Raw genomic sequence first — 26,423 nt, 5'->3', positions numbered from 1 at the left:
GGACAGGGGGAGGTGAGCCAAAGCAGCTGGTGGCCCCACCCCATCAGTGCTGCATGCTGCTTGTGTCATCGACCGCGCTATGTCACACGTGCCACGCCCACACCGAACTAAAGGAAAGTACAGTGGCGCAGCAGATTGTAGTGGGGGTACGGGTGGTGGATGGTGTATGGTGGCAGCGCCGAACAATTAATCATAATCTCGTGTAGTTGCGGAGCCACGTACCCAGGACCAAGAGCAGCCCTATCCCCGGCAGAGCAGCAGTTTTTCATGGAGGTGAACAATAAATTGTAGAGCCGCCGGCCGCGTCTTGAGCAGTCATAACTTTGAATCAAGAAAGCCACGTACCCGTACCCGTACCCGTATCCACACCCGATCCCACACTCCCACGTATGCGCCACCGCCGTGGGGTAGAAATATGTTTAAATTTTACTTTGGTTGGCCCAATCCTGTTATTGTATTATCATTCTCTCTATTTGTGCCGCACCACCATCCCCCCACGTACATTTGTAATAATTTAGCATGAAATATGCTCGGAACGGTAGGGATGGGCCGTGCCGTGCCGTGCCATTGATAAACTAGCTTTCCTTCTATTTATCCCCACACCCCATTGGTAATTCAATGATGTGGCAGCTTGGAACATTTAATATTCTTCGATTTCTTGTCCAACCGTTTGCTGATAGCTCTTTAAATGTCCCCCTGCCACAGACTCTTGACCACTATTGTCCTGGGGAACTTGTGCCAACCATAAGTACGCATCTGTATGCAAAAGTACACAAACTCGTTGGCAAAACTTGAACCTCTGGTGTTTGTTTTATTGCCATTGATACACAACTGTTTGTGTGTCCTGCTGCCTGGTAAACTCCCAGAGAATTGTCCAGCCCCTAGTCTCCGATTCCATCTTAACCCTGTCCCTGTCCCTGTCCCTGTCCCTGTTCCTGCCCCACTTACCCTGTGCTGTTGTCTTTGAATGCCCAAATTGATTCTATTGGCTTTGTTGCGATAAGGTCAAAAGTTAATGTAAATGTTGTGGCCCTGTGAATTGAGACAGTTTGCTGGGGGTTTTCAGTTTCCAAATTAAAACTTTCAGCTTGAATATTCTTTTTGATGTGGCAGAATGGGAGGAACGGGAGCCCAGAGCCTGATCAAAGTAAACCGACATTAGGGAGTTCATCTATAGACATATGTATATGGAAACTCAGTTGCACATAAGGTGGAAGGAAGTTGGACAACTGGCAGTTGAATGAAAATGAGGGGCATATACCCAAGTGTTCGCTGTGATAGTAGAAGAGTTATGACAAAAGCAGTGACAAAGATTAATATTCTTCTTTAGAAAAATATTCCAATGGAGTCTTTTTATTTTTAATGTGATATTTTCAATTCATTTCATTGGACTATGCAAGCCAAAAATCAGCAATGTTGTGGGCTTAATCGATTAACTACGAATGTATCTGGGAGCAGTACTCCATTAAGCTACAAGTACCGAGTACCGGTTACAGTCCCCTTTTCATATCCTTTTCCATATCGATTCCGCATAAGACCTTAATCTTTCCCAATGTACTTACTGTATCCTCTGTGAAGTTAAATTTAAAGAGTTAATTTCCTTTCCACCACAAAGACACTGGCGAAAGCGAGGGCACGGCGGCACGGAATGGAGGAGCTGAGGCAAGTAACTGACAGCAATGCCGTGTCGATGTCGAAAGCATCCATTCTCCATTCAATCCGCCCCCGGAACCACCATTTCTTCCCCATTGTACCATTCAAAGCAATGCCTCCCTCCATTCCTCCCATCCCCAGCATTCATCCACTGACTGCGTCTCCGTCACCGTCTCTCTATCTGTGCCTGTCTCTGTCTCTGTCTCCGTCTCCGACTCCGTGACTCTGTGGCTGTCTCTTTCTGTTGGCTTGCCAAAGTTTGTGCGTAACATGAAAAACTTCGATAAATTCACAGTTGAAACAATTACCATGAATTTTATCAAAAATGATACGCGCTGTTCGTATCCGACCATGCAGCAACAATATTTTTTAATGCACTTTGGGGAAAATGAAACGCAAGAAGGATGCCGGGGCCACAGACGCTCAGGCAGCTGTGTAGATAGCGATCGGGGGGCGGATGGTGGGCGGATGGGCAGGGCAAAGAAATGCCAGAGGAAAAGCCAGGAAAATGCCAACAGAATTCTCTCGGCTGACAGATGGACCAGGAGCCAGCGTGAACTTTCTGGGATGCTTCAGCTCCTGCAGCTCGTGCTCCTGCTCCTGCTGCTTCTCCGGCTCCGGCTCCAGTTCCCGCTTCTGTTTCTTCCACTGCCACTGGGTAAAATGTAAGGGCAAAATTGCTTGCGAAAACTTTCTCAACTTTTCAGCTAATATTTGACTTTGGCAAAATAAGCAGACGATGTGGAAAAAACAACGCAGCGACATTGCATCGAATGGGAATATATATTTTCTTAAACATTATGCGGCGACATTTGCGCTGATGCGAAAGCATCTCGCAGCATACCCCAGGCCAGCCCCCCCCCCCTCCAGACAGGAGCATATGCAGCGGCATGCCATCGCCAATACCCATAGATTTCTCAGACATTTATGGGCGAAAAAAAAATCAGAATAAAAAATATATAAACATCCAGCAGCCAGCAGCTCTTTCCTGTTCGCTGCAAACTTTTCGCCTTAAACGCTGCAATTGAAAATTAACATTGAAATTGATATTGGCCCAGAGGCAAACGGCAAACAGCAAACGGTGTGGCCGAGGGCGGGTCCAGTACAACTTTAATGGCTGTCAATTGCAGGCGAGTGCAAAGTTTTCTTTTTTTTCAAATTTGTGTAAACTAAATATTTTGTTATTAGTTTGTGAAAGTGTCCAATGGTTTTTATTCTATTTCAGGCTGCCGTCTCCCAGCCACCGCTAGAAACTCAAATAGATTTTGAGTAGCTTTTCAGTTTGACTCGACATTAAATGAGAAAAGTTTCCTCGAGTGTTTGTTGCACTTTTTCGTGTAAGTTGGCGCTCCCAGCCTCAGCTGCTGCTTCTGCTTCTGCTGCTGCTCCTCCGTGGCAGGTGAAGTGTCCTGCCAAGGGCTCTCCTGCTCTCCCCCCACTGCCGACATCGTTTTGCCAGCGCGTTAATGATCTTTTGGCCAACAGTTTAGCTTTGGTTGGGAGCAGCTTTAAGTTACTCTCTCTTTTCTGTGCCACTGGCCAGAAAAAAGTTCCAATTAGCAAAAAAAAAACCTAAGGAATTGTGAAAAATTCTGAACTTTGAACTGCTTTTCGATTCTTCTCAAGGGGCCCACAACTTCTCCAATTGGCACACTTTTCGCAGCGGGCCTTTGCCCAGTTTATAGGCCAGAACGCATTCAACTCTGACCCCCGCCCAGTTAACTAATTTTAGTTGTGCAACTTTTTGTTGCCACATCCCCACATACACCCCACACTAAATAAATAAACCTCAGAGTCTGCAGAGACTGAAGAACCAGCAGCAGAAACAACCCAACTATGAGACGTGGGAAATCTGTGCGCTGGAAAAACCACGCCGAAAAAAAAACAGCTGCAAAAAAAAGGAACAAGAAACGAAGCAAAATTAAGGGCAAACAAAAAGGGAAACGACGCTGGAGTAGAGCATATTGTATTGAGAGTTCGTTTTAATTAAAAGCGAAAGGAACGCAAAGAATAGCGGTGGTGGATTGGAAAAGGTTACGGGTAACGGGTTACGGGGCGGAGACGGAGCACAGAATTTATAAAAATGATTAAAAAAGTTGCAAATGCTCGCCGGTGCCAGAACCAACAATCACAAAAATTGCACAGAGCGCAAATAAATTTGCAAAAAAACAAATAAATTTGTTAGACAGGAGAAAATGGGAGAAACGAGAACAAACGAAACATGAGCATAAACAATGCATTGCGGAATATTTCCATTGCGTATACGCCATGTAAAAAATAAACCAGCAAGTGCGAGCGGGCGATGGAGGAAGGAGGTTTACGGTCCGTTCGTTGCTGCTACTTGAGCCCTTGCCTGCTGCTTGCTTCGTAGTGGCAAAGAGTTTCCAACAGAATGGTTTGCTATCCACCGACTCGAGCTGTATTTGCCACAGCTTCCAAGGATCTGGGTATCCTTGCGGAGTTTTCACTCCTCGTTCTCCACCTTTTTCTCCTCCGTCATCATCCTCATCCTCATCATCATCATCATCATCATCATCGTCATCGTCGTCTGCATTCTACTTTCAGCTCGTTTGTGCCAGTTTTGCTCGTTTACAGGCTTTTACCTGAAACTATTACCAGCACGCCGAGTCAGTGGGTCGATGCCTCAGCCCTCATCTGTTCGTTGGAGTGTCCTTCAGCCGCAATCAAGTGTCGACTGCCACTGCAACTCTGCAGCGAGCAGCTGCAGCTGCATCTGCAGATAGTTGCTCAGCTGATTACATATTTATTCGCAATTTATGCATAATTTTACAACGGTTCAGCTCATTCTGGCTGTACCCCGAAACGCTTTAATCAGCAGCTCAGTCTCGAGTGTTCTTCAGAACGAGCAACAATCGAAGGCATGCCAAAAGCCGGGCGCAAAGTAATCCATCAACTCACATCACCCGAACCCGAACCCGACCCCGACACGGACCCAGACCCAGACCACCAGCCTCAATGCCCTAGTGTATAAAACTGTCAAGAACTAACACAGAACATACCTACCCCCCATATACCCCGAATATAACCCTGCGAAACACTTTGCCATCCGATACACACAATGTTAAAGTTTCATTTCAAGCGCCCCCAAAGAACTATCCGGGGGCAGAGCAAAAAAGATGATGAATCTTTTGTTGTTTCCCGACTCCGAAAGCCACTAAAAATGTTAACTAAAATACGGGAATATATATGGGCCCAGACAAAAGGGAAAGTGCTTTCCCCCCATGCAGCATGTAGCGAAGATGAAATGTGCTCCACATACATGGCTCCAGCAATATTCTTGTTGAGCAAAAAAAAAAACAAAAAAAATGATGATGGAAATGTGGAGCAGCTGAAAACGGGGGTGGGGCAAGCAGGCGAGGCAGCTAGGGAAACGAGCAGGAGAGCCACAGAGCCGCATTGACAAGCAAAAAATAGTGCTGGCTCCGTCCTGGAGCTGAGCATAAAACTAACAAGAAAATTCCAAGAATGCATTCCATTCAGGGCGTAACGAATCGTGTAACTGTGCTCTCACTCTAGATATTTTGCTTCTCATTTCCTTTAAAATTATGATTACGAGTGCGAGTGCAAGTGCGAGTATTATGCGGAACTGTCGAAACTGCTGGCATAAGAATTGACAGAGGGAAATGGCTCTCATGCTATGTAGTTAGAGAAACAAGCACGAAATTTTTAATGGAAAACTAAATGTGCCTGCATGAGCTGCTGTAGAATTTAAATGTTACTCAAAATTAAACACGCAGCTGCCAAATTTGTAAATTATAAATTATAAGCCATTGTTAAAGTGAACTTACTAAATGATAAATGATAAGTAGATAAATGATCTACAGTTGCCAAACTGCTGTGAAGGTAGAGATATTTGCTAGTTATATAATTTATCTACACACACATAACAACGAATATTTTCACGAATTAGTTTTCAAACAGCACGCTTGGTTTTCCCCACATTAATTTGTATTCGTATTGAAAGCGCTGCGAGTATAAGCAGCTTGCCAGATAATATGACTCTCCCAGGTGATTGTCCTTTTAGTTTGTGACGGACACGGGCTGTCCTAATGCTACCTCCGCCACATCCACTCGATGGCGGCACACTCACTGAATTAATGCCTCAACGCCCCAACAGACAAGGCAACAGAGGAAGCAAAAACTGTACCACATGTCAATGTCAACGGCGATGACAAAGACAAATTCACCTAGCTGCATGGACAGGGGGAGGGGTAGGGAGAGGTGGATACACGAGTAGTATCCTTGAGTTTGCATGGCCAGTGCCATTGCCATTAAAATTTAAATTAGCAAATAGTCGTTTTGGGTTCTTTGGTTTCTTTAAGCGAATTTTCGTAAATTTCAAATTATTTTGTCGAATTTAATGCGCCGTTAGACGCTGGCTCCGAGCATGGGGACCCACATACAAAGCCTACTAAATGGCGCCAAATTCCGTTCGGCAATCAACTAAATTCAAAGCAAATTGTCCGCACAATAGTCACCAAGGCAGGCCAAGGCAAAGACCGGCCCAGAGACCAGACCAGAATGGCTGCCATGCCATCATGATTGTCCTCGAGAGGGGCAGGGGGGCCGGGCAGGTCCAAAAGCCTCATTATTTTGCGCTCGAGAAATTTCTGTCTCGTCACTAATTCATCATTGTTTCGGCACATTAAATCCTTGAACGTCAACGCATTCATTATCTCATCGCATGTGAGTAGGTCGGGTCGGGCAGTGGCAGTGGCAGGGTCTGGATGGACGGGGCTGGGCTGGGCCTGGCCAAAGGGAGCTGGAGGATAGAAAATGCTTTTGGCCAACTCATCGCTCGCCTCACATGGTCAGCTGTCTGTCGTCGGCCGTCGCCAAGGCATGCTTGAGTGATATTAACTGACCGACAATCAGTCAAGGGCAACTGAAGCGGCGGCGACGGCGACGGCGACGACAGCATCAGCCAAGACATAAGAAGCCGGAACAAGCCCACACGAGTTGGCTGTGAGAGAGGCTTAGGCCAGATTTTGTGGGAAGAACATTCTTGCGGCCGGACTGGGGCTGGTGCTGAAGCTGCTGACCCTGAATAGCCCTCGTCATGTGGCCAGAAATCCTTTATAATTTCCCCTCTCAGAGCACTCCACCACCCTTGGGCATGTGTGTGTGTATGTGCTTAGCCTCTTAATTGCTTTCCAAGCTAATCGAATTTTTTGCCCGTCATTATGAGTAATGTGTCTGGGAGATGCGCCGCCCGCCACATGAAGCAATTTGTCGAGAAGATTGCGCCGAGTGGCAAATTGCTTAAAGCTCGACGCAATTGAAACTAGTCGGACAGATCCCCAGATAATAATAAACAAAAAAACGTAACCATTTAATATTCCACTACACATAAAAAAACCAACAAACCGAACATACTCGTAATCGCACATGTCATCTGGTCTTTATAGTATTTCCCTTGCAAAACAAAACATCATTAAAATTGGCGGAAAACGCGAACAAAAAACCGTTTACAGGTTGCAGATTAAATGTGGAAAATATAACAACAAACAAACCGAACTATGAAAACATTTTAAATGGCGATAGTCAAATGCTCTTGCAGTTTGATTTTGCAGTGTTATATTTTAGTAAATATTTTTTTATATTTAGTTCTCAAAATATAATAATGGAAACATCGAAAGAATTTATAGTACTGGGAAAATATTTTATAAAAGGTGATTTGCCATTGTATGCACTGCTGCAATTATAAAAATTTCTCTACATCTAAACATAGCATCATTTCCGCTTGAATCCCTCACTTTCGCTTTGTTCAATGCGCCAAAGGACAGTTACTAATGCCAACATTGTCAGCAGATTAGTCATCGTTTGCTCATTCCCTGGGGGGCAACCGCCGTCGCATAGCTGCCATGCCGCACTCCGCGTGTCAATAACTATTGAGGGGGGAAGGGGGTCTGATGGCGCCACCAAAAAAAAGTCATATTACAGCGCTAATTTATGTAGCACATAAGTTAATTTCTGTTTGTCTGTTATTTGTTGTAATTAGTCGTCGTTCAAGCCGTTGTCCCAGGGGCCATTAAAACTCGAACCCAAGCCCAGTGCCCATTCCAGTCCCCGCCGGAAACACAGCGCACATAAACAAACGAAAAACTGTTGCTTCCGCTAGCTGCGTGCAAAAAAAAAAAAGGACAGACGAATGATAGTGGCCCGTGTGCGAGATGGCCGTAGTCAGGGCTAATTATTTTGTCGGTCAGCCAAAGTTCATAGTTCACATGCCACAACAGCAGCAGCCACAGCGCACAGCAGCCTGGATGAGAGAGAGGGAGAGATAGAGACTGTACCACCCACTGGCCTTGGTCGCAATACCGTTATTCCGTTTTTCCGTCCGTTTTGTATAATTTTTTATTATCAGGCCAAGTAAAATAAACTTAATTAATACCCTCGTGGTGCGACGGGTCCGGCCTTTGATTCATGGCCTGCATTTGCGACTGCGGCTTAAATGCAATAATGAATGTGGCGGAGCGGCATAAATTTAAAAAAAATATCAAAAGAATGGTCCAGAAGCCGTCCTTTTCGTAAAAGGAGTGTAAGCGCGTAAGCATGGAGGGCTTCTTTGAGCCGGGTCAGCACTCAAAGTCAATGAATTAATGTGGGTAACCTTTTTGTGCACGCTCCCTTCTGCTGTGGAGGGTGTGAAGGGTGCCACAGAGTCACTGTTTTTTGGCTACTGTGAATAATGGAGGCGAACAACAGCCACAATATAAAGTCCCAAATAGCATGGAAAGTGGAAAGTGGGAAGGCACAAATATTTTCCAACAAATTCTTCAATATACCTTTTAGATTATTCATAGGTATGGGCTAAGAATCAAATGCACAAAAATTTTGAAATAAATTTACCAAAAATAAGAGACCGTGATTATTAAATTAAAGTTTTATTCCCGCTTAGGCATTAAAATGTAGTGAAAATGGCAAGAAATATGAATGTAATTAAAATCACAAATTTAATCAAATATGAACATCTTTTTTTAGCAATTTTTCTATGTTGTTCATGGCGGACTTAAAACATTTTTTTTATAAAAACTTGGTTTATTGAAAATCTCAAGCAGCATTACCATCAAATATCAAATTACAAATATCCCTGCAATTGTAATCTGTTCTTCACGCGAGTGTCAATGCTGCACTCCAACCCTGATTCAATCCCAGCATCAGCCCGCACTTATCAACAGCTTTCTGAATAATACCAATAAATACCAATACCATTCTCATCCCCGTTGTCGTTACAGGTTGCCTGCCCGCGGAGGGACTGCACCTGTCCAGCCTCTCCGTTCCGCGCATTATCGATGTGGCGCAGAAGGCGAAGCTTTTCTGCAGCTACGAAATGGGAAATCGGACGCTGAACTCCGTCAAATGGTACAAGGATGGGCTGGAGTTTTTCAGGTGAGCACCGACTGCTGGGGCCGTAAAACAAATAAAAATGGCCCCATAAAAATATTTTCAACGGTATTCAGTTTGAAATAATAAAATGTCACAAATGCTGGAAAGGGATTCCGGCTGGGAATATGTACTGGGGGAGCCGGTGCCGGCGCATTCATGCAGATTTTATGGCGTAAATTGAAAACGTCATGAAACTGCAACAGTGTCCGCCACATAGTGTGGCCCTCACAGACGCTTGAAAGTGTCGCAACTAATTTAAATGCTTAATTGAAATGGATTTTTATGGGCGCCTGCAATTGCGGCCAGGTGACGACGCTGCCCCCGTTCCGGGTGCTAGGATGCCAGCGTTCCGGGTCCAAATATGTGCGAAAGAGCTTTTTATTTAACTGGCTTAATTGTTGCACATTGCCGCATACCCGGCCACAGCCAAGACCAAAAATGGAACACGGTTCCATGTTCCATCCGCCGCGTAATCGAGCGCAAAATTTTTAACAGGCGCTTGGGCTTTTGGGTATTACCTTTTGTTTTTTATGTGTTCCGTTTTTTGGTTATTGATTTTAAAGACTCAAACAAATATGCCGACGACAAGAAAATGCAAAAAATTATTATTTATGCCAGATAACAGAACCATTTAACGGTTTACGGGCTTTACGGCCAAATGGACTGTCACGCCCCCCTCACAGGCACGCCCCTTTGCGACATTGTTGCATGTAAAATTCAACGCGTTTGGCGACCACATTCGATTGGCATTCCCAGCTCCAAATTATTGTTTTTGACATATCTGCTGTGTGTGTGTGTGGGAGAGTCTTTTAGGCGTTGTTGGAGTTCGGGGCTGTCTCCTCAGTAATTTACTGCCGGAGGCAGTTGGCTTTTATCAATTACGCTTTTGTGTGAACGTTTTGATTGTGCGGTCGGCCCTCGGCTTCAATTATTTATGTGCATTTGACACTGCGGTTGCTTCCATTGCCCGAGTACCACTGTACTGAAAAAACATCACAGATGATACACACACACACACACACACACATTTGGATTGCAATTTTGAATTTAGTGTGGTTCGTTTCGCTCAGGCTGTTCTCGGTGTTAAATTGACTGTTAGCCAACAACTAATCGACCCGTCAATGCATTTCGCATTCAACATTCAAGAAATGAACAACAATCAAAGTTAATTTTGACTGTGACAATATCTGTGGTTTTGCAACACGAATGGAGAAAGTTGGTTAAACTTTTCAGCTGGATGCTTGGCATGTCACTGCGATGCTCTAACTATGCCAGTATTTGCCACAAAGGAAATGGCTTAAACTAGTGACACCAACAACAAAATGACTGGCCAATCAGAGCACTATCCTCGTAATATCTTTCACACACATCCTTTGGTTCACCCTTTTAATTAAATTCAATTAAAATAAAAATGGTTTAGTGTGCATTTGCTGGCATTAACTACTGCAAAAGAAAGGCCAATGCAGTGCAAAAATGTCATATAAATATTAAAATAAAAAGTATATACAATATTTACTAGAAATGTAAAATTGTAAAAGCATTGTATCATCTCATTCACATTTTATTAAGCTGCTAACGAACACTCTTAATGGGGACTATAATTAAATGGTATACGAACACCTACATACATAGACACTGCATTGAGTACCCCCAACTCTACTTTATTTGCCTGCTCACTCGATCAATATTTAAATATTCCAGACACAAGACTATTCGATTTCCCTTCCGAACCGCTCAATGCGCTCAATGGCACATTTGCAATTCGTAACTCTGGAAAAATGGAAAACGATTTTCCCCAAACGCCACGCTAATTGCTGTAATCAAATGCAACATTCGCACACATACATACGTATACTATATATTCGAATGGATGTACAATATATAGAACGCTCAGTTGCCAATTTGAATTGAATTTGAATTTTATTTGTATGTTGAAGTGGGTGAGCGGGCAACAGGGAGGAGGACAGGCAGTGGATCGGCGGCCACAAATTGAAGTGGCGCGCACAACTGGATGGAAACTGCATAATATTCATAATAAAAATCGACAGCGTTTCCCGAACGTTGCGGCAACTTTGACGCAAATGCAGAAACGGAAACCAAAAACTTCGCTTCGCTTCGGCGGATTTTTTTTTCTGCATGATTCCCTCCCTCATCAATATTTCATGGATTCATTTTTGGCGCAGCACTCGAGCTCAAGCTGCCTCTAACTCTCCCTCTCTCTCTCTCTCTCTCTCACTCTCTGTTTTTGTCTTTGCAGATATTCGCCGCTAACACCGCCGACAACAAATTGGTTCCCCGTGAAAGGTGTCACCATTGCCGAAGGTTCGTCGCATTGCAATCAATTCATCTGCAACGTGGAGCTGGAGAAGCTCAACATCCACTCGTCCGGACAGTACCGATGCGAGGTGTCCGGCGATGCGCCCGAGTTCAAGCTGATCGATCAGACGGCCAATATGACAGTCGGTGGTAGGTACAACCCCCCACCCCTACCACTCAATCCTGGTCCTGCCAGTTAACCCATACACAGTGGATCAAAATTATTTGAAAATGTGATAATTTTCAAAGTATCCCACTTTGAGTATTTATAGCCCCTACAATATTTATATTTACATATGTCTGTGCATAATAGATTGAATCACAAAAATACAGTGGCTAATGTGCCTACAAATATCGGGGTATTATGGCACATGACCTTTGCTCCACTGTGAACTTGCGATAAATTTTATTTCTGTCTTTGATTTATGTTTTGCAACACAAAGACAACAAATTATGTGCAATTTTGCAAACACTTAATAAAATTATAAATGGTCTTTGCATGGCCACCGACCCCGGGCCAGCCAGGCAGACAAGCAGACAGCCAGCCAGCCAGCCAGCCAGCCAGCCAGCCAGCAAACTCCTTTCCATTTATCAATGCCACACAGTCGAGTGTTTCGGGTGGATTGTGTGGTGGAGGTGAGGAGGTGCCACGGGTCTGCGACCTGGGGCAGTAGGCAGTTCAAAAGGGCGTCGCATAAATGCTGGAAAATTGTGACACGCGTCAGCCATTTGTATGAGTAATGATTGTTAATAAATCCTGACAACCATCCGTGGCGCCACCCCTCCCACCGCCCACTGCTCCCCCTCCACCAATCCACCATTCGTCCCGTTGCGGCACCTGCCGCACCAGTGAACAAATTCAACTCAATTGTGAGTTTTGTACGAATCAATTTATAATCTACAATGCGCGGTCGTTTGGCGTTGTCACGTGCTGGGCCTAGACAACAGAAACTGTAGCAGCGGCAGCAGCAGCAGCAGTTACAAAAATAGGAAGCAAAATCTGGCTTCGGGCACCGAAGCTTTGCATATCCTTACACATATGTGTATGGAACCTATAAGATATAATAGTTTGGTTTCTCTCTTATCATTTAATTGAGGTATGCCCGATTCCTGGGGGAACAGTTTAAAAATATGGTGCCTTTATATCTACCAATAATGTATACTTTATCTGATAGGAATGTGAAAATAATCCTGATCTTAAATGGATGGATCGTACATCCATCAGTCGATCCATCGGCTTAGTTATGCCTTTATCTTGTATTATATTTAATATTGGCGTTCGTCTATTTTTTTATTTAAAATTTTCTCTGCATTTTCGGTCTTTTGGTAAAATCATAATAGCCTCCGGCAGGGTATCAAAACGATACCCAACTCGCTTGTGGCACTTGTAGTGGGGTTTGTTAACGTCAACGCCATCGCTGGTGGATCCACCGCTGCCACCGCAGGCAACGCATTGCCCACCATTTTGATTTCGCTTTGATTGGCAGCGTACATGACGATGATTCTTCAGCATCCAGCACCCAGCATCCAGCACCCCTCACCCTGCACTGGTGTTTCGACGCTCCACTTCACTCCGCGCCTCTGCTTCCCGCCCAAAGCTGTGGTTGATTGCGGCCAGGAGGAGCCTCGCAGTCAGCCATGGAACAGGGCTCTACTTTGAAATTCAAATCAATTGATTTCGCCCCAATGTCATTTGAGGCAAATGGAAATGGCCTGCTTATGTCTTTTGTTTCTAGTTTCTATGCGGCTCGAAATGATTTATTTGTCGCAATTTTGCCGCTCAGCGATTTGTTTCCCCTCATTTGGTTGTTGCCAGAACGAGATACTGGCGGCCGAGTTGAATCTGAGTCTGGCTCTGGGTCTGGGCTGGATGCCTGGATGGGTATGCTCCCAAATGGGTGGCGGCCCGGCCACAGCGCCCTTCGATTATGCAATAGAGGTTGGCCTAGGCGTAGGGCTTTTGGCTTGGGTGGAGCTTTATTTATTGACGTTACTTTAAGAGATATTGATTTGCATAATGCGCACTTAGGCATTTGTTTACGCGTAACAATCAAATTTGAATTCGCATTTTCGTATTTGTATTCGGTCTTTAATTGGATGTTTGGCTGAGGGGTGTTTTGCCCCCTGTCCCACCAGCCGCTCCCATCCGCTCCATTCGCTCCTTTCGTCCTGTTTGTCTGTCTGCTATTTGCATGTCAATTTGACTTTTATCTATTCAACGTACTTAAATAGACAAAGTAAGCCATGCTCAAGTTGTAGCACTTGTACATGGAAATCCCAATGGCTAGATTAAGTGCGAGAGTCTACCAGTCTACAGGATGATGGCCAGGGCGGGCTTAGAGAAACGTGCCGGATATTTCGCCCACCTGAAGTGGCAGCACTGAAAGGTTTCCCGCCCGTCCCGCCACTTTGCCACTTTTCGTTTATTGTTGGCATTTATTTATAGCTCTTTGATTCAAGATGATTTATTGGGAATCGCTAAGTATTGAATTAATTGCACTTATGGAAATGCCAGAACTATTACCAAACTAAATGCAAATAAATGTTGCATACAAATAATCATTATTCCACACATTGACCCTCTTCCCTTCTAAACCAGATTTATTATATTTATATAGTTTAAGTAAAAAAAAAAAGCCAGCGCTTTCACAATAACCAACGAGAGCATCGTATGGCAGAGTGGCTGCAGTTGGCCATTGTATTGTGCGACATGCAGCGAGTGCCTTTGGCATATGCCAGTGGCAGTGGCAGTGGCAAGTGCATTTCGTCATTTTAATTTATATAGTATACGAATACCCATACAACACACATTCTCATGCAACGAATAAGCCATAAAAAAAACCCCCATACCGGGGTCAGAACAAAATAATGCCAACCAGCCATGGCATCAAACTTCATCAACGAGATAGCGTCGAAGTTTAAAGCCCTCGCCAGAACAATGTGTCCGTGTCCAGGGAGGAGGGCGAAGAGAAGGATGCAAGGGAAGTGGACACACGTAGTGCTTACCCAAAGGCATGCCGCTATGTGCAGTGTAGCTGGAGCTGGTGTTGCTTTGTTTTTTTTATTTTTTTTTGTTTCAATGAAGGCGAAGCTGTTGACAGACCAACAATCAACTTGGGAATTTTGTCACTAAAGTGCCATCGCCATCGTAACCACCTTAAAAACTTTGTCACAACAACAGAGGCAGCAGCAGAGGCAGAGCAGAGGCAGTGGCAAAGGCAGCAGAGAGCTCTCGATTTTCAAACAGCCATCACCTTGCACTCTTTGATGATGCCGGAATGGGAGACGAGACCGACCCTGGCTTGAGGTCGCTTTCCAACTTTGCCAGTGCAAATATTTTGTCGCTTAGCTGCGTGCCGTGTGTCATCACACTGATTAACTTTGCCAAGTTTTCCGAGCTCATCTCAGTACGGGGGCGGGATACCATGGACGGGAACCAGAACTGAATGGGCCCAATGCTGCCCATAAAATGGCGACTGAGCCGCACTTAATTACTTCGGAGATTTGCCACATTTTAGGGACAAGCTGGTGAACACTTTTAAGCATTTTGGTACCTCGGCAGTTGTTCGTTTTTCCTGTTCAGCTGTCCACTTTTGGCTTTTTAATGTGGGGGGCTATCGTTTGAGGTTGTGTGCTCGCTCCTACGAACATAAATACACAGGGGCAGCTACCGAGAATAGATCCACCTGGCGAGTCTCAGGCTCCTTCCTGGAGTTGTTGGTTTTCGACTCGTTTAGCATTCCAGTTGGGGTTCCAGCGCACAAAAAAAACTGATTTTACCTTTGTTTTTGGACTGGGTATTCCCTTTCTGGGTTTCTTTTTTTTGTTGTTTCTGGTAGAAGTACGAGGAGCAGCAGTATGTATATATTTTTTCAATCCTGTTGTTGTTTCGTTGTGTTTTACTGGTACTTTGGTACTTTGGCATTTTTGGTTTATTTACCCGAGTTGATTGCTTTGTTTTCGTACAATTTTCATTTCTGGCTGCTGCCTTTGTTGCTGCAATGCAAGTCACACAATTCGAGAGGCCAATGTGGGGTGGGGGTGGTGTTGGTGGTGGTGGTGGCCAAGCACAACATGGCCGCAATCATCAACTTCAACTCCGGATTCCGTCCACTGTCCGTCGTCCGTCGTTCGTCGCCGCCTGTAAGTTGTACTTGAAACAGGTCAGAAACTTTCCACCAAAGTGGTTTGTATTAAGTCAATTAAAAAGTTTATAGTCCTGCTGACTGCCCGACTTTTGATGCCTCCCTCCATCCCCCCTTCCCCACCACCAGTACTGTCTCCCGGCCACAGCTATGCCTTGGGGTCCTTAGCATATTCCACAAATTTTCAACAGCAGCAGCAGTCGGCTGGGGTCGGTCTGCAGCAGCTGGCATTCATTTGCCTGGAATCTGGAACGGGAGCAGAAACAGGAGCTCTCGATTCGCTGTTGTTTCCCACTGTTCTGTGGTCATGGCGAGGCGGGTGGGTGTCCTGACTCTGCTCAAACCCCACGCAAGCCCATAAACTAAATTACGCTTGTTTTCATCAAAAAACTTTATCCGGGCCAATTATTTGTTGAGATTAATTAACACTTCAAATAAATATTTGGTGTTGGCGTGTCGGTAATTGTCTAAGTGCCTGCGCCATACTACTCCCCAAAACTACTGCCATAGAATATCCACTGTATACTGTAACCGCACCCTAAGCTACTGCTGGAAGTAAGTTTGTGCCCGAGTTGCATTCTTCATTTGTAAGCAGAGTTGACCAAAAGTTAAGTTTTGAAAACTGCCAACTAAAATGAAACTTTATGGGCTTTTGGCTTTTTGCAACATTATTTAACTTTAATGCTAAATGAGTATTCCAATTTTCTTGTTAGTCAAAGAAACAATGCCATAAATTCAATTAAATTTTAAATATTTCATTATTTTAATCTGTCAATTAGGGTGAAGTTTAATTGGCATTTGATTCTAGAGCCCGCTCCTTACTGCCATTTATCAAAGGGCTTTTTAATTAAATAGATAGCACAAGGCACAAACCTATGTAACCTTTTACGTCAGAGGCTGGATTAAAACTCCCTCGGCGTCTTTCCCGCCGGGCTGTCTTTGTTGTAAAATCCAAATAATATTTTCTCTGCGTAGCTAAATTTTCCTGTTTCTCCCTTTCAGTCCTACCTAAATTCGATCCGTTCATATCGGGTGTGCGACACGCCTATAAGTATCACGACACTCTGCTGGCCAATTGCAGCTCGGAATGGTCGAGTCCGGCGGCCAAACTCATGTGGTACATCAACAACAAAACGGTGAGTACTATCGACCGGCATGACCCGACCCGAATCGATCAGGACATGCACATTAGATATGGATATGTGACGCTGCATCCACTATACTTATATAGTATTTGGGGTATATCTGTGCAATCGCATGCGACCTCAATTCATATTTGAGGCATGTCAGGCGGCGTGTTTTGACCAAGCCACAGGCCCAGACACATGTCGCATGTCGGCAGCGACCTGCGGGTCATGTGGCGTGTCAGTTTGTCATGGTCATCGAGTCAAGCCGAGACATCAAATGTTGACATAGGACTCTGACCGGAGCCGATTTGCCCGCATGTGGTCCGATTTGGCTTTAAAACTTTCCGTTTCTTTCCGGCCGCAGGCGCCCCAGCACAGCCTGCAGCCACAAATCAACGAGATCACACGCAACGTCGAAGGCTTCCCCCTGTTTCTCAGCAACCTGGAGCTGCGCCTCCATCTGGACGACCAGCGCTTCATCAGCAAAAGCGAGATGCTGGAGTTGCGGTGCGGCGCGGACATCATGGGACTGGCCAGTGCACGTCGCGAAAGTCGCGTGCGGACCACCGTGCTGGCCCTCAAAGATGCCGGCACCAACCAGCGCTTCACCGAGAACGGCTCCTGCATCAGCGGCCGGCCAGGTGAGTGACCCACCTGAGAGAGCAGTAGCAGTACCACCTGCTGTCCCTGCTGTTGTCTAATCTGGTAATTGTTGCAGCTTCACTGGCCGCCTGGCTACTGGGCCTCGTCCAATTGCTGCGATGGCATCGCTCCCAGAGTTAGTGGCTGGCCTTGATGGGCGCCCTCTTTGTGGCCTAAGTTGCTGGGATTTCTACCATATGCAGACAAGGAGGCGACAAATCAATTGGGAAATTGGAAAGCCAAAAGAATAGTTAACAGAACAGCCTAGGCAGCGCAACAGTTGAATGTGTATATAGTCGAAATTGAATTAGTCTAGGACCGTGCAGGAAGCTCATCCATTTCCTATAAGTGTAATGCAACATTTATTTACGTAAATACATACATATGTATACATATGTGTTATGTGCAAGCGAGCAGGCGAAACCCGAAATTGATAAACCGAAAAAAAAAAAAAAACAACACACACTAAACGAGAAATACTCGTATTGAAAATGAAATATAAATGAACGTAAATATAGATATCTAAACGTAAATTTGCTACAATATATATATGTGTATGTATGTATGGTATGTACTCGTATGACAAAATATTTCAATAGAGGAGGAAAAACGAATATCAAACAAATTTACACATGAATATTTCGAGCACAGAATGGAACACACACAATCAATGGCAAGTAAACTTAATTATTGTATGTGAATTGTTAATGTATTAAATGATGTATGTATGATGAATAAATAAACACAAATAAAATGCCAAAAATGCACAGAGCCAAACGATTCGATTGGGTTCGTACTATGTATAAGAAATGTGTAATTTTTACTATTTCAATCACATTTTCAAATTCAAACATTTGGTGGGTATGGGGTATTACAACATAAAAGAAATGAATGCGATTGAAGCTGATCGAAATGCTGGGAAATTCGATTAACGTTGGAAAGCAGAAACTTTATTTGATTTGAGAAATTACTAAAAAATATGGTAGACAAAATATTCCTTTGACATTCGTTCAAGCTTGTTTTATTTTTTCAGCAGTGTGGAATCTGTGTCAGTTTTAGTTGCCCCCTAAATATTCTCAACTATGGCAGTGCTTTCAGACGTAATGAAATCATTCTGTAATAGTTGGAGCATATCGCCTCCATGCGATTACATATCCATAACATTGTTGAGGGCCCATACCACTCCATGCCAAGAACTTTGATGTGTATGGCACTCCTTTAGTGCCTTGCATAAGCGAAAAGCCTAATGCTACTCTCCCCAATTCCCAATCCAAACAGAGACCCTTCCAAGCAGCTTATGCCCCTCATTTCCTCTGCATTCGTATGCCTAACTTATGGCAAACAGATTTGGGCGAGGGCGACGGGCAAAACGGACAAACAAAATGATCAAAATGAAAGGAAAATGCCAGCAACAAAAATTCGATTTTATCATCCCCAAAAAAAATGGTCGGCGGGCAGGAAATGCAGGGAGGGAAAGTAAAACCAAACACTTTACAGGAACTGAAAAATATTCAACGCATTAGGACAAATCCGGCTAAAATATGCAATGGCCAATGGCCGCCGCAGGTAAAAATGACAGTCAACGACATAACAGCAATGGCAACGGCAAAAAAAAAAACACCAACATTGACCAAAAATTATGCAAAAAATTGCTTCGGGCTGAGCAAAACCAACAACAAAATTCGAGCAAACAAAGATAAGTTCCGGCGTCTGTCGTTATGGGGTCGACATCAGCCTCAGCTCTAGATCCGGACCCCTGTCTGGATCCCTATGCCGGGTCCCTGTTCCAGTGCCCGCCCCCGCTCCCGCTGCCACTGTCGATGTGCCGCGGGCCCATTAAATGACGGAAGTAAATAAGCTTGACAAATTTCCACTCATCATTTTTGCATTAATTCTGCCTCCTTTGGCAGGCGACACAGGCACAAAAAATGTCCTTTGATTAATCAAAAAATTTACCACGGCCAGCGGGATGGTAAAACAGACAACAGCAGCAGCAAAAAAAAAAAAGACAAACACAACAAATTGCCAAAGAGGCGCCGGCGGTGCTCTGAGAGAGATTTTGCGGGCGAGGCGCCAACAGAACAACCACCCAAGCCCGTGAAGCACCCGGAGGAGCCGCTTGGTCATGGCAGTAGCTGCAAGACAGGACCGGCTCGCCGCTCTCCGGAACGCACAGATAGAGATGGAAACAAGCGAAGATTTCACAGATTTTTGCACGCGATTTGTCAGCCTGACATTTCCGGCGACATCACCCTGGACGGGAATTGGATTTGAGGTTCTTTTATTTTCATTTCCCTTTCTATTTCTTTTTGTGTTATGGCTGCCACAAGCGTACGTATACTCCGGCCCCCGAACGAGCGACAGTCCAAGTTGATTTAGTAAGTCACGTGGCCACGCAACTGAAAATTGCCTCATCCTGCGGCTCACAGACTGCCGTCCAGGTGTCGCTTCCCTTTCCTGCCTCAACAGCGCGCGAAATAAAGTGTCGCGCTGGCTATGACTGGCTTTTATTTTCCCAGCGTTTCTGATGTTCCCGCTATATTCGTGTTATTTTTCCGCAGGTGTTTTCTTCAACCAAATATTTTTACACCAAAATTTTTCAAAAGAAATACACACTTTTGACCGCAGGCCATGAGTGGAGTGTGGCTGGCAAAACCCTGACATTTTGGGATGATCAAGATAAGAGGAATAATTCGAGTACATGCCCGTACAGTGGAACTTACCTTGGGAGATCATAAGTCATGGTACAATTGAATTATAAAATGTAACACAAAGAGATTGAAGTATGTAAGTGTAAGTACTCCAATTAAATATTCAAGTACAACAGAAACTTGACAATTTTCCCAAATATATATCTAAATATTTTAGCTTTTTGTGGCAGCTCTAGCTTGAAATAGTGAGATATTTTTGAGGCACAATCCATACGTACATTTCAAAACGCCTTCGTAGCTAAGCTCAACTTTAGATACATTTTTTTGTAATTTCGGCAAAGAAAATGTTTTAAATTAAATGAAAACACGTGAGATGAGACCATCTCTGGGCCGGGACCCTTGTAGTTTCAGGCAAATGAAACAAAAGCAAAAACAGCGGCTGAAAAGTGGCTTCTCAGGTGGAACATGTTACCAACCCGGATTGTTTTCATTCCCTCATTCTGTGCCTTAAATTCCCTTCCCTGTTCGTCAATTAAATGCCGTAACAAAGTGTTCGGCGCGTTTAATTTAATTTTCATTTAGTATTACCCCATTTGATTTGAATTAATATTTGTTTTTATTTAACTGGCTTACAATTGGCCCGATCACTGACATCCGCACTCAAACCCCCATCCATGCTAATGGCCAGCGACACTGATTTAAATTAAATATTTGGCCAGTCCGGCCCCGTCACTCTGTCAATACGGTTTCGAATAAACAAAAACTGTCGCTGTTATTCTTTTCCCTGCACTCCCGTTTTTGTTCTTTTGTTCTATACTTTTTGTTTGGTAATTTAAAAAACACCACTCAAACAAAATTGATTTTAAAACACAGAAAGTGAGTGACAGGCCTTTCTAATAACAATTTGAAGTCAATAGTGATGTGATAAGGCACGCAATGACCTGTAAATGTAAAATAGATTTTCTATATTTGATTCTAGAGAATTTTTAAATTTATGTTAACATTTCGAGCTATGTGAGAAACTTTTCTTGAGACTATTTAGGTCTTAGGTTTTAGTTACATTTTAATTTTTAGCAGTTAACAGTTGAAAGACACATCTTGACATATTAAAGGACTTTTTATTGGCTATTATAACTAGTGGAATCTTGTTTATAGATCTCTCCATGGTACATAATTTTCTTTTTCTAAATTTCTTTCCAAATAAATCCTCTACAAGAGGTTTAATTTATCCAAACTCTGCACTCTACCAATCCATCTGAGATTTCTACCAAACCCAATATACTCGCAGTCCCCCGTTTAAAACATCAACAAAATGAAAGAAAAATACTAAATATGCAGAAAAATCAGTCAACCAGCTGACAGAGCTTTGGAAAATCAGTCAAGTCAGTGTCGGCGCTGGGAGTATTCTGGGCGTGTGAGCAGGGCATTGATTTTACATTTTGAGCCGGGACCGTCAGTCAAAGTGTTGCCGGGCCATGACAAGGCACCAGGCACACACTCTTGCCCCGAAACTGGACATGACATGCGTTCAACGCGATGATGGCAATTTAAGCATGCACGGGAACACCCTTTCTCCCCCCTCTATCCCTCCCTGTCCCTCTGCCTCTCACTCTTTCTCTCTGTGTTTCCGCCTCTATTTCTCTCTGTGGATCCCAATCTCTTCCTTTTTTCATTCGCCCTTTCACTTTACATTCCATTGAAATTTTTGCAGCCCTTTTTCGAGGCCCATCTGCTGTTGCGGATGACCGTGTCAACGCGTGTAATTGGACCAAGTTTTAGGCGCTTCTCTATGTTTTGTTGTAATTAAAAGGGCAATCGTGAGAGGTGTGCGCCACGTGACAGAGAATCAGCCCCTTGTCCATTCTTCCACGGACAGTTTTTGGGCGCCTTTAAAGGAACTGCCAAAGGCAGCAGTCGTCTTGTCCGAAGAATTTTGACTGCTGCCAGTTGGATGGGACCCGGAGTGGGCTGGGCTGCCGTATCATTGTCGATTCGCATTGACATATTGTTGCTATCGGTCATCGGGGCTCTTGGGTCCTAGTGACTGTCAAAATGTCGCGTCACGATGCTCGATACGGCGAAAAGGGATTCGAAATTGCTATCCGTCGCATGCCTATGGCCGGTTCTTGTCGCTTGGTCCGTAAAGCCTTTGGCTTTACGCCTGGCATTAAGTGGACTTATAATTAAACGATTTGCTCATTTAATCGCGTCTGTTTATCGGCCGTGGAGCATGGAGGCCAATCCCTTACTGGTCGACATGTCGTAGCATGTTGTGTGTTGTCATTGCCATTAATGTTGTTGCTGGACTGTTTCCGTTGTAATTTCTGCCGCTGGCCATGTCAGTAACCGAAATATGCGTAAGCATAAGCCAACAATTAAAATTATATACTTGATTTATAATTGCGACTATAGATAGTCGATTAAATTAACTGAGAGATCCCACTCCGATATCTACAGGGTACCTTGATTTAATTGTTGGTCACAATATAAAACAGAATCATAAACTTCTTCTGACTTAACGGGTATGATAAATATGTTGATAATTGTATAATACTCGTCTACAACCAATTAACTTGAAATATAGATATAGAAAATACGAATAAAAGGAAAAGTCCCAAGTGTCAGCCGAGCTCGAGTGCTCGACCTCCAAGTACGCGTAATATCCCACATGGGCAACATTTAAGCAATCTGTCATATGCCCGCCAAGATGCTTAACTTTTCGTTCGTTTCGTTCCATTTCGTTTCCGTCCCTTTTTTTTATGACAGGCCCCGACAAGCGAGCGACAACAACAACGGCAGTAACAGCGATAAGAACAGGCAAAATAAATGGGCAACCAGAGGGGCGTGCGAAATGTTGAGAAACCCTACACACACACACACACACAAATATACATACATTTATCGCATATAAGGCCCAGCAAAACCAAACGGCAGGCGATTGTCGTGGAGTTCTAAGTGTGGTCTGGTGGATTGGGATAAGGTGGGGTGGGGTGAGGGTGGTTTAACTCAGGGACGCTGCCGTGTAGTTATAAAAAAAATTTTATCTTAAAGCTTCTGTCAGTTTGCTGTTTGAGGGGGCCCCCTCCAGGTCCTCCTGCTGTCTGCTGATGAAAACGAAGTTGACAATACGAATGAGTTTCTTATAACAACAACACAGAAAGGGAAGGGGCTTCAAGGAGCGAAGGAGCTGGGCTGGGAGTAGGGGGAAATGAACAAAATGAAGAGACAGCAAAAAGTGCGAACGTGCCGCACGAGGTTGGCAATGAGGAAGCGAAATGGAACTTTTGGCTCCCCTGGCTCAGATTGAGCTCTTTCCTCATAGGCCCCATCCTTACAGTTCTTACAGTCTTACAAAAACGTTTAATAAATCAAAAATACCTTTTCTCGATATTAGTCATAAAAACCTTGTCAACATGGTAGACTTACTGGCATTAGAATGTACAGCACTGAAAAGAACTATCAGGGATTATGATCGACTCTTCCCTAGAGAGCTTAATATAACAGGTTTGGTGGTCCAAGAAAGTTCTCTACTAGCTAGAGTGTAGTAAAAAGGTCTTTCATTGATAGTTCTTCTTTTGAAGAGAACATCCGTTCTCTGTCGTTTCTTTATTTTGAATGTCTTTATGAAATATATCTTAGAATTTACTTGGCTAAAGCCAGCGTAGCTGCGCTGCCAGGAACGCCGGCAGCGGAGCGGCAGCATTTATGTATTTAATGTATATATATATGTGTATATGCCCAGCGCTGCTGACAGCGAGGGCGCGAGGGAAAATGTATATGTATGTGTGTATGCATGTGCCGTCAAGTCATGGGAATATGTTGACGCTGCACTTATGTCGCTCGAGACATTCTTGGGCGATCGTAATACGATAGCTCAAGTTATGTCTGGGACTTTTAATTACATAAACACTGCAACAAAGTGTTACAGTGTGTTCCCCTTAAGTACACTTGGTACAGTGGGTATTGGCTATGTGTGCATACTACATCTCCCTCCTTTTGAAAAATAACGTAATATTTATGAAGTTATTTTATAATTTTATTATGATAGTTATTTAGAAAAATATAATTAAATTTTTTTTTTTTTTTTAATTAAATGAAGTTAATACTAATACATATATATCCCATAGTTCAAAATAAATTTTTTTTTTTTTTTTTTTTTTTTAGTCAAAAAAATTAAAAAGATTTGATATATTCCTATAGATATACTTATGTATGGCCATACTAATTCTATCTATGAGTAAAAAAAATTTTAGTCTATCCTTATGTACTTTTTGTTTTTTGTCTTTTATACTTGAAATTGTTATATTATCATTTTCTCCTATACTATCTACCTTATATGGTCCAGTATATTTAAAATCTAACTTATGACCTGTTTCATTTTTCAATAAAACCTGATCTCCTATTTTTAATTTGAAATCCAAACAGTTTTTATCGTAATTAATTTTTTGTTTCTGTTTATTAGATTCTATCATTAATCTTGCTCTTTTAAAAGCTTGTTCTAGTCTAAATTTTGATTCTTTAGCGTAATCATCTATATTATAGAGAGGATCTATTCTATCTATGCTATTAAAAATGTATTGGTAAGTTCGAAGTCTTACCGAAAACTAATTCATATGGACAATAATCATGTGCCATAGAGGGGGTTGTGTTGAAGCAATATACGAAGTATTGTAGCCATACATCCCAATCTGTTTTGTCAGTTGAGATGTATGAGCGTATGAACTCATTAAAAGTTCTGTGGCTTCGCTCCACGGTTCCTACAGTCTGGTGATGATGTGCCGTGGATGTTATATTTTGAATATTTAAGTTTTTACATAAATCTTCAATTATTGAATTTTTGTATTCCGTTCCCATGTCCGTAATGAACGTCTTCATTGGACCGTACTTTAGAATAAAATCTTCAAATATAGCTTTAGCTACTGTTTTTGCACTTTTGTTCTTGATTGGTATGGCTACAAGGTATTTTGTCAAGTCACAGATTAAAGTGACTGCATATTCGTTTCCTTGTTCTGATTTAGGAAGTGGACCGATCGTATCCACAATTACCCTATCAAACGCCATTTGTGGTGTTTCAGTTATAGTCAATGGGGTCTTGGTATGTTTAGTCGTTTTGGACTTTTGGCATTTGGGACACTTTCTCACATAATTTGTAATTTGACGTGTCATGTTTTTCCAATAATAATGCCTTCTTATTTTCGCTAATGTTTTAGCTATACCTGTGTGACCTCCTTGAATTGGATCATCATGGAATGTAGACAGTATCTCTTCTTTTTCTTTATTTTCATTTATTGTGGTCACCGGCTTGAGTAGCGCTACTCTTAAATTCTTTAATATTTTATTGCCCTTGTTCTTAAAAGAATCTATTGAAATGTTCTCAAAGATTTCTTCGCTCGGTGCCATTTTAAGTTGGCTGACGTTATTTATACCGGCTTCTTTTTCAAGCCTTTGGAAAAATTGACCTAAGTCGAAGGTTCCATTAGTATAAAGGTCGCTAACTTTAATTCTTACAAATATCTTTTTCCCATGTTTAAAGAAACACTTAGTCGAAGATAAATGTAAGGTCACTACTTTTTTAACATCATCATTTTGTATGACGTTGTATATATTGGGCTTTGAAGAGATCGATTGCTTTTGCAATTCTGTGTTTGAACCTGCGCAGGTTTTTTGTCTACTTTGATATCTTGTAGTGACTTTTAGTACTGTATTGGTTGTCTGTATATTCTTTAGGTCTTTAATGGTTATTCTTGATAACGCATCTGCTACATAATTATCTTTTCCCTTTAGATACTCGACTGTGAAGTCATATTCCTCTAATTCGAGCCGCATGCGTGTAAGTTTTGAGCTAGGATTGACCATTGAAAATAAGTATGTTAGTGGTCTGTGGTCCGTTTTCACTGTAAAGTGTTTTCCATAAATATATGGTCGAAAATGAGTAATTGCCCAATGAATTGCTGCTAATTCTTGTTCTGTTGTACTTTTGTTACTTTCGCCCTTGGTGAATGATCTGGACGCGTATGCAATTGGAAGTTGGAGATCTTTATGGTTTTGAGTTAAAACCGCTCCACACGCTTGCTTACTTGCATCCGTTATTATACAAAATTCTTTTGTGAAGTCTGGGTATTGTAACAAAGTTGGTTTGATGAGTTGATCTTTTAAGTGTAAAAATGCATTTTGGCATTCATCTGACCACTCAAATGGAACATTCTTTTTACATAATCTGGTTATGTGCCGGGAATAGTCGGCGAAGTTTCTAATAAAACGTCTGTAATAATTGCAGAATGCAACGAATCTTCTAGCGCTGTCCGCGTCGTGCGGGACTGGATAATTTTTGATGACGTCATATTTCTTGTCATCTGGCAAGATTCCTTTATCAGTGCATTTATGACCGAGAAAGGTCACTTCATGCATGAAAAATGAACATTTTTGTGGATGTAATTTTAGGTTGTGTTTCCTACATACCTCAAAAATATCTTGTAAGT

At 43.0% G+C, this 26,423-nt stretch overlaps 1 protein-coding gene across 1 annotated transcript in view; it reads left to right on the top strand.

The window, feature by feature from the left end:
* The window catches only part of LOC111066899, a 32,092-nt gene extending 14,031 nt beyond the window's left edge, over nt 1-18,061 (top strand). The window contains exons 2-6 of the mRNA XM_022355847.2: nt 8,913-9,066; nt 11,321-11,529; nt 16,527-16,660; nt 17,016-17,292; nt 17,370-18,061. Of these exons, the coding sequence (XP_022211539.1) occupies nt 8,913-9,066; nt 11,321-11,529; nt 16,527-16,660; nt 17,016-17,292; nt 17,370-17,434 (839 nt within the window). The 3' untranslated portion in view covers nt 17,435-18,061. The remainder of the gene's footprint in view (nt 1-8,912; nt 9,067-11,320; nt 11,530-16,526; nt 16,661-17,015; nt 17,293-17,369) is intronic.
* Nucleotides 18,062-26,423: the final 8,362 nt, after the last annotated feature.

This window comes from Drosophila obscura, unplaced genomic scaffold, assembly GCF_018151105.1.
Source record: "Drosophila obscura isolate BZ-5 IFL unplaced genomic scaffold, ASM1815110v1 contig_150, whole genome shotgun sequence".
In the NCBI taxonomy this organism is placed as follows: Eukaryota; Metazoa; Arthropoda; class Insecta; order Diptera; family Drosophilidae; genus Drosophila; species Drosophila obscura.
Note: the sequence above shows the minus strand (reverse complement) of the source record. Positions and strands in the feature narration are given on the sequence as shown.